We start from the raw sequence: 19,733 nt of genomic DNA, 5'->3' as shown, positions 1-19,733 counted from the left end.
TAAAGACTTCTGTGGCTACCCCCAGCAGGATATCTCATCACTTGCAGTGGGGATTATCCCTAGCAGACAGCCAAGGATCTGCAACCAGGAAGTAACCGACCTTGTTTTATTTTAATATCAGTAGTGGTGCACTACTTGGAACTTATTTCAGCCAGTAATAGATAGTGGAGGTTGGGCCCCCTCTTGTATTGTTAATCCCTTTACTGACCCTGTTGCCTCTGGAAGGTAGATTAAGGAGGTGGTTTATATCCTAATATCTTGTTTTATGTTAATGCGTGTTTTGCCGACTATATCCAGCCCTGCGTGTGAAAAATAAAGTAGTCTTTGTTTTGGTTATACCCTACACTGAGTCTCGGCTAGTAACTGGGAAACCGAGGAAAGTGTGTTGTCCCAGGTTAACGGAGCACAAGTCAGCGGTAGTCAGTCGGACTATCCAGCTCCATGAAACAAAATCGGAAAAGGGCTACTTTAAGAAGTTTAGTTATGCAAAAGTCCACTTTAATATGTCCCCTAACACCAAAACCTAATTGTTAAGAGTACACAATTAGTATATTTAATCTATTAACCATTATTTGCAAGCGCGAGGAAAAAACAAGACAATTTTTTGGGGGGAATTTTAATTGTTTACCATGGACAAACGTGTAAGGCTTAGAACCTCAGTTTCTGGAAAAACCACTTGTTTTTGCCGGTTTTGTACCTGAAAAGAAAATATATGTGTTATGAGTTTTCATATTTAACAGACATTCTACTATATGTATACACCAAGCTGAATTTGCACAATACCAACCTCTCTTCAAATTTAACTTTGGCCTCTCGTCTAGCTTTACGCTTAAGAGCAGGGTCTCTGAAAACATCCTTGTTCACCACAGCCTTGTCAAGAGGAATATCAACAGAGTATCTAAAACCAATATGAGACGTGGAAATTAAGCAGGGCAAATTTCATAAAGTTGTGTAGAAAGTTGAGATGTATTTTTGGTAACATTTTTCCCTTTGAAACCGCTCACGATCCCACTATGCATTTACTTTTGTAGTATATTTGATCAGAGTCTACATTGTGCGAGTTGTTCACTTAACTGATAAAGGTCAACAAAAATTGTCATGTGTGGGTCTGTGGCTTTTATAAAACTTATTTTTTGTTGGGACAGTAGTGACAAATCAAACTTAAATGACAGGTACTGATTACATAAATTTAGAATGTGGAACTTATTTAACGACAATTCAAATACTTCCATGTAGTATGTTTCATAATTACTACTATTGATTTCTGACATTTAGCTGTCAAGCTGCTGAATTCCAAGTTGCTGGTAATAAACAAAAGAACTCAAACACAGCTTTCTTAATGTTTCTGGTAAGTACTAAGAACCCCCCCCCCAAAAAAAAACCACTTAAACTAAATCATAACTAATGTATTCAATCATTTTCCCCTAGGAGGTGGTATAATATGGGAGTAGGGTAACAAAAAATACACCCTAATTTCAAGTAGGAGGTGGGGTTGAGCAGGGTCACTAAGTGTTGACTGACAACTCAGTACTAGTAGTAATAGTGCAGTGAGCTGTATTGAAGATACATGTGCATGTGTTGTGTTAGTGTCTGGGTATGTTATGTGTAGGTAGCTAATCAGATTAATCACAGCTATTTTTAATACAATTATGGTACACTACATATTTTTGTGATTTGGATACATATTTTCTCATACTTTATGTAACAGATTCAACATTCACACAATGTTTTCATTGTAGTTTAGTAGAAATGTTGATGGTCTGCTTATCTGCAAGTATATACACATGCTTAACTCCTTCGTGACAAAGGCTGATTTTACTTTTTGTACCGTTCGTGACAATGGCCGTTTTAACATTTCTGCGCTGCTCGTGTTTAGTTGTAATTTTCTTCTTTCCCGTTTACTGAACCCACACACATTAGATATTGTTTTTTTCAGGACAAGAAGTGCTTTCTTTAGATGACATTGTTTTGATTGTATCATATTATTTACTATTAAAAAAAGTGTAAAATATGGTGAAAAATTTAGAAAAAAATGACTGTTTCTAACTTTTAGTTGAAAAATCTTTTACTCATCTATAAAAGGTAATGAAAAAACCTGCTAAATAGATTCTACTATTTGTCCTGAGTTTAGAAATACCCAATGTTATGTTTTTTTGCTTTTTTCTACACGTTATGGAGCAATAAGTACAGGTAGCGTTTTGCTATTTCAAAGCCATTTTTTCCAAATCTGGTAATTCTTCCCCCCATGTGCCATTTCGGGTATCTTTGAAGCCGGCCAATGCAATTTACCCCATCAAATCATATTTTTGAAAACTAGACAGCCCAGGGTATTCCAAATGCTGGTGTTTTAACCCTTTCCAAGCACTTATTCTACCATCTGCCTTTGTCAAACTTTATGGTAGTAATTTTTTTGCATTTGTTTTTTCACACACATTTTACTTTAGGTATAAATAAACAGGTTCTGGTATATGTCACTATCAAAAAACACCCCAATGTGTGTTTAGCAACATCTCCTGAGTACAGCGATACCTCACATGAATGATTTTGCCTGGCTGTTTGGGGGCAAAAGGGCCACATTTGGGGCATGCACATTTTTCAATGTTGAACTTTGGCATTTGGGGATCCACTGCCCACCCCCTATTTGGTACATCTTTGAGCCGGGCCATTTCAGTGTGCCCAACAAAACCATATATTTTTGAAAACTAGACACCCCAGGGTATTTTAACTCTTTGCATGCACACATTTTACCACCAGCATTTTTTCAAAGTTTGCAGTAGTATTTTTGTGTGTGTATTTTTCCCACACACACACCTACTTTATGTATGAATTTACAGCTCCTGGTATATGCCGCTGTCACACGAACCCCAATATGTGTTCAGCAACATCTCCTGAGTACAGTGATACTCCACATGCATGGGTTTGTCATTTTTGGGGGGAACTAAAAGGCCACATTTGGTACGTGTGCATTTTTCTAATTGGAAATTAGATGTGTGGCCATCCTTCCCCCTGTGTTAATTGGGACCTTGTTGAACCTGGCCAATTCAATTTACCCCATCAAATCATACATTTTTTAAAAGTAGACACCCCATGGGCATTTAATATGCCAGTATTTTAACTCTTTCCATGCGAGAATTGTTTTAAGCTAATATGCTAATTTTAGGACTTGCTCACAAAAATATATTTTTTTTTTGCCTTTTTTTTTAACATTTTTTTTTCAACTTGAAGGTTCCCCTGATAGTGACATCAGTGGGAAATTTTTACATTTTACTGGTTTTTTACTATTTTTTTTCTAATTATTATTAATTTTATTTTTAATTTATTTTTTCTAATCACACTGATTAGAAAGCTGAGCTCCATTGACTTGCATGGTTGAATGCAGTACCTATATTCAACCTGCAAGTGGAGCCAGAGTTCTCTAGAGGGTCTGGAGACCGTCTAGCGAACTTTTTAGACTTTATTGTTTTTCTTTATTGAATTTTCCCGGACCGCCGCCATCTTGCTGATGGCGAAGATCACCGGCAGCTGCGGCTGTGACCGCTCTCCGGAGCGGTCACAGTCCATCCCCAGGTAAGTGTTTGGTGTCGCTGGATGCCTCCTGATTGAGGCATTCCAGCGACACCGTTTAAATTTAAAACGGGCGTCCGCCGCCATACAAAGTATGGCGGATGTTGACGCCCTGGGGAGGGGCCAGAGATGGCCCCTTTGTGCCGATAATGGCGTTGCTGAATGCCTCGAGGTCGAGGCATTACAGCAACGCCGTTTCGGTGCAGAAAGCGAAAATAGATCGCTTTCTGCACCCGTTTAATGACGTGCCAGTCCTGGCACGTCATTTGTCGTTATCGACTTGAATTTCCGTGACGTGCCCGGACCGGCAATTGTCATCAAGGGGTTAAATAGAATGGACCAGACTTCTTGATAACAAAACAGCTACCGTTACAGGCTGCAATTTCACACTTACGTATTTTCAGCAGTAAGGGGTTGGTTAATGGTTTTATTTTAGCAGGCAATCATTTTATTTTTGCATTATCTCCACTAGCACTGAGTAAGGATTGAGCCTCATGGCAAGTCGTTGGATCACCCTGCAGGGTGATTACAAATTAGGTGAAGTTTAACATGATTACATTTTCATTTTAACCAAGAAGTTCAATCGACTCCCACTTTTGCCTTGTTACCATTAAGCGTTCCTAACTATGTTTACAGTGTCAATGCTTTGTCCAAGTATAAGGGCACCTTTACAACATGTTATAACAAATACAGCAAACAAAAGTACCAAACGCCTGAAGCCCGACTGTTCAGATATGAAAACGACAGTTCACAATATGTATGCACAACATAGGAAAGTGACAGCAGATAAGAACCATTCATCCCCATCCAGTCTGCCCAACCTCCTTAGTCCCTGGCCTATATCTAAGCATTTGATTTGAATCTAGGAGACGGCTAAAAAGTTAGGAGCCAGGATTTTTTTGACAAAAGTTAATGATGCCCCCCCTTCCCTTAAATATAGGTCCACTTTCCTCAAACCCGTTTTTTTTTATACTTACATTTTCGCTTTTCTGTTTTTCCTGCCCTCCTCCGACGTGACGATCCTCTCCCTATCACAAGGAACTCTTCTGTGAACCCGCCCCCTTGAAAGTCACGTCTTGAAAGGAACGGGACGAAGAGCCTCACTTAGGTACTGCCTCAGCAGCACGGGCACCTAATAAAATTAAAGCAGCTAGCATGCATACACGGCTATCTTACCACCTCACCTTGTGGCCGCACCACGTGAACGTTGGTAAGACCGCTGTGCGTGCACGCCGGCCATTTTATTATGCAGCCGGCTTGCACACACCTTGCTGCACCGTGAGCAGGGCCAGCTCGGCCACACATTAAAGTTTGGCGGGCCGCACGTTGGACGGCCCAGACCTAGACGCCAGGACAAAATTCTCAGTCGCCACGGCGACCTGGGATTTGTTGAGCCCTTATATAAGGCATATGTGGGAATATAAGGCATATCTGGGGAGTGGCTGGGAGAAAGAGGTGGTAGATGGCAAGATAGAGAGACGGGGGAGGACTATTGGTGCTGGCTGCTGCAGGGGAAGCTCCACCCTTTTGAGTAAGTCTGTTGCCGGTTCCCCGTCACATTGCACAAGCGGGCAGCATGTTGGATGCCCCTGACCTAGGCGCCAGGACAAAATGGTGGCTGAAATATGGGCCGGAAAGGGCATTATTGGCAAAATGCCGAAATAAACTAAAAATAAATGTCCGCAGGGGCTGGGCTGCTTACCTGCACGTTGCTCTGTGCGAGCAGCATCATAGCCAGGAAAAGCAGGAACCCAGCGGAGTCACGTGAATGCACATCACATGACTGCTCCGTTCATCTTCCACTGGGGGGCGTGGCCAGAGAAGTTGTGTAATATATATATATATATATATATATATATATATAGATATATATATATAGATTATATATATATATAATATATATATATATATATATATATAGAAAAAGGTTTGGTCACCCTTTTTTATTAATCCCGCAATTTCCTCCTCAATGTGTGCTTTGGCAAATCTAATATCGCCTCCCTAAGCTTAGCTTTTTAATTGCTCCCATCTTCTTCATTTTCAGTGTTTGTATTTCTTAAAAGCTTGCATCTTATTCAATATAGTTGCCACATCTGCAGAGAACAACAGTGGTTTCCTTTTTCTTTTGCCAACAAGTTTAATGCAATGTTTTGCCTTTAACAGGACATCTTTAGATGGAGCTATTTGAGAGATGTCCAGACCATCAAAGACTCGCCTACCAGTCTCTTCATTTTTGGGAAAGCTATGTCTCTGAAATCACAAATCTTGGGTTTATTGTGGTGCAATGTAACCCCTCTCCTTATATTATAAAACCACACTGATGGTCACTGAAGCCCAAAGCTCTCTTACAGTGACATTCGGAATCAAGTCTCCATTTGTAAATACTAAATCCTGCACAGCCTCTTTCCTTGCTGGCCCCTCTACAAACTGCTTAAGACAGGCCCTGTAAGGAATTTACCTGTGGCTGACCCCTATAGAGATGGCAGAATATGAGGGGGTTGCCCTTTATAAAAAAAAATAATAATAAAAAAAAAAGCTTAATATGTTAACCCCTTGCTAAGCCATTTCCCACCTGGGTGCTAAGCTGGTTTTCGGCATTTTCGTGCATCTCTCGTTTAAACGCGTTTAGAAGTACATTTCTTGGGAATAAACTATACAAACCATATATGTTTTTCAGCACACCCAGCAGATTCCAAATATACCATTTTGATATGTGTATGTCTCATTAGGTTTGCAAAATAAAGCCAAAAATGGGAAAAAGTGTATTTTTTCACTTCCGACTCAATAAAAACTAGTTTTTAGAAAAATAATATTACACTCTAATATCAAAACCTGTGTTGCTAAATATTTGTAGTAGGCAACCGGTCTAAAATAAACAGAAATTGAGAACAGTAGACTGTTTTTCTAATATTTTATTGCTAAAAGTTCAATTAACTAGACCAGGGCTTGACAAATTTGTTGTGAATCTAGGCGCCAGGTAAAAAAGTTAGGAGCCAGGATTTTTTTAAACTAACAGTTGGTCAGGAGTGATCTGATCATCATCAGCCCACTTACTAAACTCAAAGCATTTGACCTGGAAGCACCCTGGACTTTCAAGTCAGTGCTGGGTTTTGTTTTTTTTTAACCCTTTCAATGCTGATGTTCCATTGGAGCACAGCATTGACTGATATTTAGTCCCCACAAGCTTGGGGGGACAAATGCTAACCCCTGCAATGCCACGAATGTGTCACACAATTGTGGCATTGAAGGGGTTAACGCTGCACTGTCGCTCTCAGGCAGCAGGGGGGTGTTGGGGCTGCTCTCCACTCATGGGGAGACCAAAGAACCCTCTCCCCTGTCCCTGAAGCTGCCTCTGGCAGGGGGAGTCTCTGATGACTGCTGTAGGCTTCCATGCCTACAGGAATCAAAGGGCTTGTGGGGGCTCGTTTTTGCTGTTGCTGGTCTGCCTGGAAGCTTCCAGGCAGACCACCAGCAGCAGAGCCCCGTACAAAACGGGAATTAACCCCTAAATGCCGCGATTGTGGCATTGAAGGGGTTAACGCTGCACTGTCGCTCTCATGAAGCGCTCAGGCAGCTGGGGGGTGTTGTGTCAGGTAACCACACTTGTGTGGGGACCCAATAAACACAACCCACTTCCCTGAAGCTGCCTGTGGCAGCTGAAAACGCGATTGCTGGTTTTGCAGCAACCGCGTTTTCAGCCTACAGGCTCACTCCGTGGGAGTGATCTCAGGCTCGGGGCGGGCTCGGAGTGGCTGTGCTGTCTGCCCAGACTCCTGGGCAGACAGCAGCAGCAGCGCCCCCGTGTGGTGACTCAGCCTCTTACATCCATTTTTTTCTGGATGTAAGAGGCTGACAAAACCTAGGCGAGCCCTGTACTAGACTATCACAAAAGACATCTTTAAATTTAATGCATGGCTGCCGTCAAACAGCTCTAGCTGCCTGGGATGTTAAAATATGCCGACAAAACTATATATTTTTAGAAACTACACCCCCAGCTGCAGCAAATGAGGTCTTATTTGTATCACAAATCTGATATGCACAATAAGTGAATATCACACTTATAAATTTTTTTAAAAAAATTTCATTAAAAAGCAACAAGTTCATTTATGTCTTGCGCACTCCAGTCTTGTGCTACTAATACATGCTGCCCCTCATTTGATGAGCCAAGGGGTGTAGTTTCTGAAACTATATACTTTATGTACCATAATTTAACTTTCCAGCTGTCTAGAGCTGTCTAATTGCAGGCATCACCCCTAAATGTTTTAAGATTTTTTTTATTTTATTTTACAAGATTCTCAAATCTGCCATATCTGAAGTTAAAGTGGTCTAGACATCTGGGAAGTTAAATTAGGTTACATAAAGTACACATTTCTAGAAGCTACACCCCTTGGAGCTTCAAATGAGGGGTTACATGTATTTCTAGGACAAAAGTTGAGTGCACAAATAATGATGTAATATGTCACTTGGGCTAGAAAATGTTTTTTTTCTAGCCATAAGCAATATGTTCATTTGTGTCTTGTGCACTCCAGGTTTGTACTAGAAACACATTCAGCCCCTCATTTGATGCACCAAGGGGTGTAGTTTTTTCAAATGTGTACTTTTTGTGCCATAATTTAACTTCTTACGTGAGCAGTAATGCCACGTCAAGGTTTCACCCTAATTACTGACCATTCACTCACAGAAGCACACACACCATACTTTTCATACATTCACTTGCAGAAGCACAGGCCATTCTTTCCCCTTACAATCCCAAAGAAATTATGGTAAAGGGAGAAAAAAAAAAAAGTTTTGCAGTAAAAATACAACGAGCTCTAGGGATGAGATGGTTACTCACGTACCACACAGGCTAAATGGCTGATTTTAATAATATTTACAGTTCATCAGGATTTCAAAAATTGCCTTCCTCTACCATTGGCAAAATTTAACCCCATGATCAAAGGGATCATGGGATTAAAAATTTGTATCGGCCATTTTTAAAAAGGGAATGTGACTTTTCATAGCTATATGATCACTGTGGTAACATTGTCTACCACAGTGATCATTTAGCTAGAATACTTAAACTTTTTTTTTTTTTTTTTAAGTTAAACTACTTTGTTTAAATAATTTAATTTGGGGGTCTCTAGGCAATTTTGATCTTTTTTATCTGCCTTTAGAGACCCCCAAATCCATTTTTTTTACATTTTTATTTTTTTAACTTAATATTTGTTATTCTTTTTTTACAATCTATATACCGTTGGAAAGGTGAGGTGATTACCCAACGGTATATGTTGGGGGTATGTAGCTGCTTAGATGCCTGAGATTTTTTTTTTTTTACGTTAAGCTAGTTGTTTAGATAGTTTAATTTGGGGGTCTAGGCAATTTTGATCTTTATTTTTCTTCCTTTAGAGACCCCCAAATCATTTTTTTTTACTTTTTTTGTACATTTTTAACTTAATATTTTTTATTCTTTTTTCAGGCATTATACCGTTGGAAAGGAAAGGTGAGGCGACTGCCTTTCCAACGGTATATGTTGGGGGTCTGTAGCTGCAGGCATCTAAGCAGTATGCCCCCATACTGCTTTAACTGCCAATTGTCAGTTATTAATAAAGTTGCGTGGTGACATCATCGAGCGTGCCGTCATCGGCCGGATCGGGTGGCCCCGGTGATGCCCTTCAGTGTGAGGGGCAGATCACCGGGGTAGGTGGTGATGGGGGTCCACAGACCTCTATCAAGGTAGGGTAGTGCTAGCGACGGCATGGTGCCGTCGTTAGCACCTGACTGGGACTGCTAGCGACGGCATGGTGCCGTCATTAGCAGTCAAGGGGTTAAAATATTCCAGGATACATGTTATATAGAAAGTACAGACTTTATATATAACATGTATACCGGTATGGCAACATCCCAGTCACTCATTGCACCGGATCCCTAATGCAGCAAGTGCAGGGATCTTTTGTTTAAACTATGGGCATTTGTACACATCACCACCAAGCTGTTTTTCAATCTAAGCTTCACATGTTGTAGTTTAGTTGTTGCAGCCCTAATATAAATAGCTAATTTACTTTCAATAGTTTTTTATTAATTTTCAAAGAAATAAGTACAAATAACACCAATAGTAATACATGAGAGACAGTCACAGCTGTCAGTTGTGATCAAACCAAGACAGTCGCAGCCGTCATTACATTGAAAATTGAAACCATCTTGATAAGCATGTATCTCAGTTACATTGTAACGTTAAGGTAATAAAAAACGTAAATAAGAAAACTTCCCCGTAAAGGAAGAGGAACAGAACAGTATGCCTGAGTGAATTTTTTTTTTTTTTTTTAAAGTGTATATCTGCTCAAGTATTTTATAGTGAATAGTTTTAATAGTTGACATGCCATACCAGTGAGGATGACTGTAGTTACAGATAGCATAGAGAGTAGGTCAGGAATCCCTAAATATACTAAAGAACCTCAAATATCTATACAATAGGATGAAGAATACCACGGTTTCCATCTCATAGAGAATTTTTTTGTGTTGCCTGAACCTCTAGCTAGAATTTTTTCGTAGGAATATGTAGTATTTAGTTTGGAAATGACTATATCAATAGAGGGAATCTCCACAGTTTTCCATTTGCTTGCAAGAGTGTTTTTTGCAATAATGCAAATGATACAGAATAATTCCCGATATTGTGGGGAAACAGTTTGTATCCCTAGAAAAAGTAAAATCAATTGAGGCGACCAATTTATAGGGCAGTTTAATATCGTAGAAAGAAGGCTTTTACATTCTACCCAATATGATTGTATAAGAGGGCAATTCCATAAGATATGGTATAAGGTTCCCTTCTGGCCACACTTTCTCCAACATTTATTTGAAGAGTTAGGGAAAGCTTTAGCTATCCTATCTGGAGTATAGTACCAACGGGATACTGTCTTAAAGGCGGATTCTGCATGTGAGGAGCATTGAAGAGCTTTATGTGAACATTTAAAAGCTAACTGCCAATCTTGAAGGGCTACATTTATTCCTATATCATTTTCCCATTGTTTTATGGGATAAGTTTTATTACATTTATCAGATTTAGTGTAAAGAGTATATATAGGTTTTAATCCCTTCATATCAGATGAGAGGTATTTGAGAGTGACGTTATCTACATGCAAAGAGGAGGGGGTCAAATATTGTAAAAAATGTTTAATACGTAGATATTTGTAAAAATCCTTATTGGATAAATTATATGTGCGTCGAATGGTTTCAAATGTCATTAATCCATTAGCATCATATATATGCTTGACATGAGATATACCCCATAAAGACCAGTTAGTTAATTCAAGCCCTGTATAAATAGCTAATTTATAAAATCGATAATCCATAGTGAAAATCGTTGCCAACGAATTTCATTATTGATTAGTTGAATCGATTTTTATCAATTATAAAATGAGGGCTTTATAATCCGTTTTGTGTCCGACTCACAGCAGCAGCTCCTACTTACAGTTCCTCCCTGCAGTCATTGCCAATTGGCCCGCCCACTTCTTTTCTAGCCCCTCCCTGCAGTTAGAGGCAGTTATAGTTAGTGGGGTGTTTAGGGTTAATTGTGGTTGATGCGCTCTTCAGGGTTAATTTAGGGCTAAGGACTGAGGGTTAATTTAATTAATTAAATAAAGTTAACTTAAGGTGCAGTTAGAGGTAAAGGGGGGGGGGCAAACTGAGGGGAATCTAAATCCGGACGGCAGTGAAGATTAACCGCGTATTTACTTATAAAAGTATTGTGACTGAACGAGTCTGCAAACCTATGAGTGCACTATGGCACATCAGGGGGGTATACGGCATACCTGGGGAGGACAGAGTGACATCTGGGGGTATAAGGCATATAGGGTAAATAAGGCATATGTGGGGAGGACAGTGTGGCATGTCTGGGGGTATGTGGCATTTCTGGGAGGCAGTGTGGCATGTCTGGTGGTATGTGGCATTTCTGGGAGGCAGTGTGGCAAGCCTGGGCTCAAATGTGCATAACTGGGGGGCAGATGGGAAATAAAAACAAGAAAAGCATTTTTATCAAAGTTTTTTTATTCTGCTGTTTGTATTTTACATCCTAGGTTACTTTATTAAATTTTAAATAAATTAAAAATGTAAATTTTTTTCTCCGATTAATCGAAAAAACAATCGGCCAGCTAATAGATTATGAAAGTAATAGTTAGTTGCAGCCCTAATTTATATATCTGCCCAGTTCTCTAAAAACCCAAACCTCTTTCCTACACCAAGCTCCCACTGCCTCATGTAGCGAGTGGTACAGGTAATATTCCCGAAAATAACCATGGAGGTCTTTTTCCTAAGTATATCACCTAGTGCCATTTATTTTTTAAGGACAACCCAACTGCTAACACGGACTATGCCCGCTGGATAATCACCAGCCCCTCAAAACAATCTGTCCACCTGGTCTGCAACACTTAAAACCCGAGCACGCGGAAGGCTGCATACTGTTCGCCGTTCAAAGTCTTGACAGCAGATCACCATATCTACTTTCCTAATAATTAAATCCCCCCACCAGCACAACCTGTCTAGCTTTCCTAGCATTTTCTTTTCCATCTACACGTAAATTTTATGTATCTTAATGTTTAACATTTCCTCTCTGCCAAGTTATACATATTGAGATTGTTTAATCCATTTTAGTAGCCCACTTTAAGCTTTCACCAAAATGTCAATATCATTGAAATGGGGTCTAAAGGAACTATACACAATACTCTAAATGTATGACAAGAGATCTGTAAAGTTAGAGAACCACCTCTCTTTCTACTACCAATGCATATTGATTTACAACCTTGCACCCTGCTTGCTTTTTCTGATGCTTTATTGCATTGCTTATGTGTAAGTCCTCAGAAACAATCCCTCCCAAGTTCCATTCTTCTGTTGTCGCTGAGAACAGCATTCCAAACGCTATATTCTTTGGGATTTTTTACATTTACCACCATTAAACTGAAGCTCTAAAACGTTTGATCATTCTTCTAATCACCAAAATCATTTACCTTGTTCCACAATACCTACCCTGTATGCGCCTTACCTTCGAGAATATTAAAAAAAATATAGGTCCCGATACAGATACCTGGAGGCAGCCCACTAGTAACAAAACCTTCCTATGAATATACAACATTAACTACAACCTTCCTACTCCTGCCACTCAACTATTTTAAACATCCAAATACTGTTCTATTAGGGAGTGTCAACTGCCTTCCTGAATTCTATCTTTCACCATTGCTCATCCATAGTCTATTTTAGGTAACCAGTCAAATCTACTGCAAGTTTTAAATAAACAAGTTTGTTTCTAGTGACATTACTACTAATCACATTTGCATTCAGTTTAAGGATGCAACTCCATCAATACAGTGTGAAAAAGGGGCATTGTAAGATTTAAGACACATACCTGGTTGGCATGAGGTGATTGTAGTTGTACACCTTTACAAAAGACTTGATCTTTGACCTCTTTGCAATCCTCTTCTTACCCATGGGGGCAGTGACCTTGCGAGGGTAGCGGTCTATGCCAGCAACCAAGGCATGGCTATACTGTCGGTCTGATGTGCCATCATCAATATTCTTATGGGATAAAAATAAAGTATTAGAGGGTACAGAGGAAAGCCACAGTTTATGAAAAGTTAAAGTGCATTTGTTGGCACACAATGAGTAGGACTCCTGCTTAAATCAATGCAAAATGTACTTAACGTATTGAAACTACAAAAATCCCAACTGGGCGAGCGCAAGGACAAAGGCCTCTCGTTTGTCACAGCATACTGTGGTGATGCATAAAGTATTATGAGCAAAGCGCACTTGTGTCTTAAACTTTCGTGTGTATTGCTGTCTGCATCACCATATAAAGCATGATTTCCAGCAAACGAACTGATGAACTGTAATATCTTAACTACAGCCCTTGCTTAAATATGAGTGTCTGACATAGCATTCATGAAATGCTGAAATTTGACAAATTAGTTTCAAGATAAAGGATTAAAATTCAGCTGTATCAAACTTCCTAGAAATATGTTAAATGCATAGGATCACAAATAGCAAGAACAGCTTCATGAAACCATACAAACCTTTACAATGACAGCTTTGCGGCCTGCGTAACGTCCAGCAAGGACTAGGACAACTTTACCAGGTTTCATAAACTTGCCCATTTCTGCAAATACAGCATCTTACAATAAGTTTCAGAAATACCGAAAACAATACAGACTATAGAGACAGGTTAGAACAACATGCCCAGATAAACGTATTTTTAGGGGCGTCTTAAAAAGGCACATCCGAAAATATATGATATATGAGGATATATATATATATATATATATATATATATATATATATATATATATATATATATATATGACTTGCGAACGCTAAACATTACACAGCACCACATGCAGTCCAAAGACTGAGGTAATTATAACTACAATATTTTTTACCTGTGAAAAGCTAAGCACGTAAAACTACCCGTACAAATCCCAAGACGATGGTTACATTTATGATTACAGAATGTCGCTAGATTTCCCATTTAAACCCACGAGGCCTGCAGCATCCGCACCGAGGCCACCGTGATTACCCAGACGTGTTATTGTAGGTTTAAACTGTAATATTGACACCTAGAAAATAAATACCTATAAAAGTGTGTGGTATAACCTAAGCCTTAACTTAAACTAGACCCAAGTAAATGTTTCAAAACGTCAACACAAAGGATGTCTAACGATTAGTTACTGAGATCCGTTTACCCGCTCACTCGTCCTCGATGGCCGCCCTGAAAAGGAAGCGAGTAGATCTCCACTTACCTTTCACGTCAAAATCGTGGCGACGTACTTCCGCTCTGGAAGGCGGGGTTTGTATTATCATCCGTGGCGTTTGTGTAACAAGGTTACGCTAAAAACAGCAGATTTAGTGGGAAACTGAATTTTATTTACTCATACTAGAACTTAAGCTATTAAACATTTGTCAAAATAATTGTTAGCGAACACCGGTGAGCAGACATGACCGTGGTTCTAAACGAGTGTGCTTTTAGCACAATTACATGGTATACTTTTAATTTCTTAGGAGATACCGTTCTCTAAAGCCTGGGTCTTTTCCATTTCTAACATGTAGTTGTTTAACCATAAATTTACTTTTCGCTTATAGTGTACTTCACAATTATATATTGTTTTGTATTTTTTTTCAAGCTCACTTGAATGTGAAAAAACCTTTCCCCTCATTTCTTTAAAAATAACAGGAGCAACATATTTTTATGAATATCCCCAACCCCCTTAGTAAAATGTTCTATAGGAATACAATTAAGAAAAAAATAACTTTTCACAAGAATGACACCCTTTTTTCACGTCACTGGACCCTGCTTTTCTGGATTACAACTCCCATCACACTCGTCATTAATATGGCTGAGAGTGTATATGTATTGTATACTACAAAAGCTAATTTCCCAATTTATATTAACCCCTTCAGGACCGGGATTTTGATACTAACGTGTCGCTAAAGGACCGGAGCCGTTTTTGTGTTTTTGCCATGTCTTTCTTCAACTGTAATTTCTCTCTTATCAATTGGTGCACCCACACAAATCATATATTGTTTTTTTCAGCACAAGTAGGGCTTTCATTTGAAACCATAGTAAGCTGGGTAGTACATTGTTTTGTTTGAAAAAAACTGGAAAAAGTGGGGAAAAAATGAAAAAACGCACATTAAACCAATGGGAAAAAATTATCCCAAATATATTCATTAAGTTGTCCTGATTTGGAAACCACCCAACATGGCCAGGATTTTTATCTATTTTGACCAGTATAGGGCAAATATTGCAAGTCATGCATCACGTTTTTGAAATGTAATTTTTTTCAAATTTGGCATGGTAGTCTAATAACTGCAATAGTTGTCACAGATTCTGATTACCCCCCCAAAATTATATGTTTATGAACAGTAGATAAGTCAAGGTGTACAACTAGGGTCATTTTGACACTTTTCAAACAGGGATTTTATCGCCAATTGCTGCCAAATTTTGAGGTATTTTTATATTTTTGGGGGTTTTTTTGCATATGTTGCAATGTTGCTTTAGATTTTATATTATATTTTGTATAGAATATGTGCCACTTCAGAACAAAACAACAAATTGTGTTCACCAACATCCCCCGGTTCCAACAAGGCCTCACATGCATGGTTCATGCATTTTTTGAGGAAGCTATGAGGGCAAAACTGGAACATGCGCATTTTCGTTTTCACATTTGGAATTTTCAGAAATTGGTTTCCTGGGCCCATATCCCATTTGGGACATTTTGGAAGCCCCCTGCTGTAAATTACCCCATAAAAGTATATATTTATGAACAGTAGACAAGTCAAGGTGTTCAACTAGGGTAGTTTTGACAGTTTTCAGCTAGCCTTTTCTTCACTGATGTCTGCCAAAGTTCACGGAAAATTTATTTTATTGCGTTTTTAACAAATACATTTCAATGTTAAAATTTATTTCTTGCACAGCATATGTGCAACAGTGGAAGTAAACACCACATTTTGTTCACCAACACCCCCCGGTTCCAACAAGGCCTCACATGCATGGTTCATGTATTTTTTGAGGAAGCTATGAGGGCAAAACTGGAACATGTGCATTTAAATTTTTTTAAATATTTTTTTTCATCAGATTACTTGTAAGTGACAGGTTTAGGCCGCTGACATCAATCAGGGAGACCGATCAATAATCAGCGACTTAAAATGTCACCGACAAGTGATCAGGTAATAATTATGATTTTTTCATTTTATTAATAATTTGTGTTTTTTCATAATTACCCTAGATGACCCCTCTCTCTTTGTAGAGCAGGGTCATCCGTGGGCTGCCATAATGATCCGATCACTCCTATTGGCCAGGGGCGATCTGATCAGCCCAGCATTTGACCTGGAAGCACCCTGGACTTTCAGGTCAGTGCTGTTATTTTATTTTTTTATTATTTTTATTATTTTATTAATTTTTTTTAATTTATTTTTTTATTTTTAATTTTTTTATTATTATTATTTTTTACATTATTTTTTTTTAACTCTTTCAATGCTGATGCTCCATTGAAGCACAGCATTGATTGATATTTAGTCCCCACAAGCTTGTGGGGACTAATATTAACCCCTGCAATGCTGCGATGGGGGTCATACACAATCGCAGCATTGAAGAGGTTAATTGAGGAAGAGGGGGGTAGGGGTTAACTGAGGAAGGGTGGGGGTGGGGGAGTCTGGTCTCCACACTCATGTGGAGACCAAAGAACCCTGTCTCCCTGTCCCTGAAGCTGCCTCTGGCAGCTGGGACACAATCTCCAATAGACTGGAGATTGTAGGGGAGGAGTCTCTCTGATCAGTCCTACAGGACTGATCAGAGGACTTCTGGGGGCTCGTTTTTGCTGTTGCAAAACCCCCTAAAAAACGGGAATTAACCCCTTCAATGCCGCAATGATCGCGGCATTGAAGGGGTTAACGCTGCACTGACGCTCTCATGGAGCGATCAGGCAGCAGGGGGGTGTTGGATCAGGTCCCCACACTTGTGTGGGGACCCATTCAATACCCCCCCCCTTCCCTGCCTGTGGCAGCTGAAACAGCGATTGCAGATTTTTCTGCAATCGCTGTTTCTGCCTACAAAATCACTCCGTGGGAGTGATTGTGGGCTTGGGGGCGGGCTTAGACAGGCTGTGCTGTCTGCCCAGGAGTCCTGGGCAGACAGCAGCAGCAGCGCCCCCACGATCACCGCGATTGTGGTGATGTGGGGGCGTTTTTTGGAGGAGACGTACCTGGTACGTCCCGGTCTACCGGTGACTGTTAACCAGGAAGTACCAGGTACGTCCCGGTACTGAAGGGGTTAAAACATTAATTAAATGTATTCATACAAAATATATGTCTTGACTTTTTTAACAATAGTATTTTTTTATTTTTATTTAGGGCAGAGATGGTATCATGATTAACTCATATAATGTAGTGGATGCATGGAAGGGTAATCCAGCAGAGGTGGTTAATTCCTGTGTGTTAGCATTGAATGAGTTAATCTGATGTTGATTTAACCCCTTGATGACAATTGCCGGTCCGGGCACGTCACGGAAAAACATGTCGTTAACGACAAATGACGTGCCAGGACCGTCATTTGTTAAAACGGGTAAAAAAAATCGATCCGTGATCGATTTTTTTACCCAAACGGCGTTGCTGTAATGCCTCGACCTCGAGGCATTCAGCAACGCCATGATCGGAATCAGGGGCCATGTCTGGCCCCTCCCCGGGGCGTCAACATCCGGCATACAATGTATGGCGGCGGACGCCCGTTTTAAAAGCGTTTAGGAGGCGATCAACGATCACCTCCTAAACTTAAATGGTGTCGCTGGAATGCCTCGATCAGGAGGCATCCAGCGACACCAAACACTTACCCCAGGATGGACTGTGACCGCTCCGGAGAGCGGTCACAGCCGCAGCTGCCGGTGATCTTCGCCATCAGCAAGATGGCGGCGACCCGGGAAAAAAAATAATAAAGACGAAAAAGTTTGCTAGACGGTCTCCTGACCCGCTAGAGAACTCTGGCTCCACTTGCAGGTTGAATACAGGTACTGCATTCAACCATGCAAGTCAATGGAGCTCAGCTTTCTAATCACAGTGTGATTAGAAAAAAATAAATTAAAAATAAAATTAATAATCAGAAAAAAATTTGTAAAAAAACAGTAAAATGTAAAAATAATTTCCCCCTTCGTGACAATGGCCGTTTTAACATTTCTGCGCTGCTCGTGTTTAGCTGTAATTTTCTTCTTTCCCGTTTACTGAACCCACACACATTAGATATTGTTTTTTTCAGGACAAGAAGGGCTTTCTTTAGAGGACATTGTTTTGATTGTATCATATTATTTACTATTAAAAAAAGTATAAAATATGGTGAAAAATTTTGAGAAAAATGACTGTTTCTAACTTTTAGTTGAAAAATCTTTTACTCATCTATAAAAGGTAATGAAAAAACCTGCTAAATAGATTCTACTATTTATCCTGAGTTTATAAATACCCAATGTTTTTATGGTTTTTTTTGCTTTTTTCTACACATTATGGGGCAATAAGTACAGGTAGCGTTTTGCTATTTCAAAGCCATTTTTTCCAAATCTGGTAATTTTTCCCCCCCATGTGCTATTTCGGGTATATTTGAAGCCAGCCAATGCAATTTACCCCCTCAAGTCATATATTTTTGAAAACTAGCCAGCCCAGGGTATTCCAAATGCTAGTATTTTAACCCTTTCCAAGCACTAATTCTACCATCAGCCTTTGTCAAACTTTATGGCAGTATTTTTTTTTGCATTTGTTTTTTCATACACATTTTACTTCAGGTATGAATAAACAGGTTCTGGTATATGTCACTATCATAAAACACCCCAATATATGTTAAGCAACATCTCCTGAGTACAGCGATACCTCACATGAATGATTTTGCCTGGCTGTTTGGGGGCAAAAGGGCCACATTTGGGGCATGCGCATTTTTCAATGTTGAACTTTGGCATTTGGGGATCCACTGCCCATGCCCTATTTGGTACATCTTTGAGCCGGGCCATTTCAGTGTACCCAACAAAACCATATATTTTTGAAAACTAGACACCACAGGGTATTTTAAATGCTGGTATTTTAACTCTTTGCATGCACACATGTTATCACCAGAATTTTTTCAAAGTTTGCAGTAGTATTCTTTTGTGTGTATTTTTCCCCCACACACCTATGTTATGTATGAATTTACAGCTCCTGGTATATGCCGCTGTCACATGACACCGCAATATGTGTTCAGCAACATCTCCTGAGTACAGTGATACCCCACATGCATGGGTTTGTCATTTTTGGGGGGAACTAAAAGGCCACATTTGGTACGTGTGCATTTTTCTAATTGGAAATTAGATGTGTGGCCATCCTTCCCCCCGTGTTAATTGGGACGTTGTTGAACCCGGCCAATTCAATTTACCCCATCAAATCATAAATTTTTTTAAAGTAGACACCCCATGGGCATTTAATATGCCAGTATTTTAACTCTTTCCATGCGAGAATTGTTTTAAGCTAATATGCAAATTTTAGAACTTGCTCACAAAAATATATTTTTTATATATATATTTTATTTTTTTTTGCCTTTTTAAAAAAAAAAATGTTAACATTTGTTTTCAACTTGAAGGTTCCCCTGATAGTGACATCAGTGGGAAATTATTTTTACATTTTACTGTTTTTTTTACTATTTTTTT

The 19,733-nt window shown here is 39.4% G+C and overlaps 1 protein-coding gene across 1 annotated transcript; it reads right to left on the bottom strand.

Annotated features, from left to right (window-relative positions):
- Positions 1-614: 614 nt before the first annotated feature.
- On the bottom strand, positions 615-14,282 carry LOC149276709 (large ribosomal subunit protein eL27-like). The gene is made up of 5 exons (XM_089503371.1): positions 14,265-14,282; positions 13,599-13,681; positions 12,935-13,104; positions 788-898; positions 615-697 (listed from the first exon to the last, which is right to left on the bottom strand). The coding sequence occupies exons 2-5, from the start codon at positions 13,677-13,679 to the stop codon at positions 649-651; spliced, it is 411 nt and encodes a 136-aa protein (XP_089359497.1). The 5' UTR covers positions 13,680-13,681; positions 14,265-14,282; the 3' UTR covers positions 615-648.
- Positions 14,283-19,733: the final 5,451 nt, after the last annotated feature.

The sequence above is a fragment of the Sceloporus occidentalis genome, unplaced genomic scaffold (assembly GCF_023333645.1).
Source record: "Sceloporus occidentalis isolate IW3139 unplaced genomic scaffold, rSceOcc1.0.p SCAF_230, whole genome shotgun sequence".
NCBI lineage: Eukaryota > Metazoa > Chordata > Lepidosauria > Squamata > Phrynosomatidae > Sceloporus > Sceloporus occidentalis.
This window is presented reverse-complemented; position numbering and strand designations above follow the sequence as displayed.

Coding starts and splice junctions, on each gene's coding strand:
- LOC149276709 (XM_089503371.1), bottom strand. CDS start 13,679: ATGGGCAAGTTTATGAAACCTGGTAAAGTTGTCCTAGTCCTTGCTGGA. Junction 13,105..13,598: donor GCAAAGCTGTCATTGTAAAG/GTTTGTATGGTT, acceptor TTATCCCATAAG/AATATTGATGATGGCACATC. Junction 698..787: donor AAAGTTAAATTTGAAGAGAG/GTTGGTATTGTG, acceptor TTTTCTTTTCAG/GTACAAAACCGGCAAAAACA.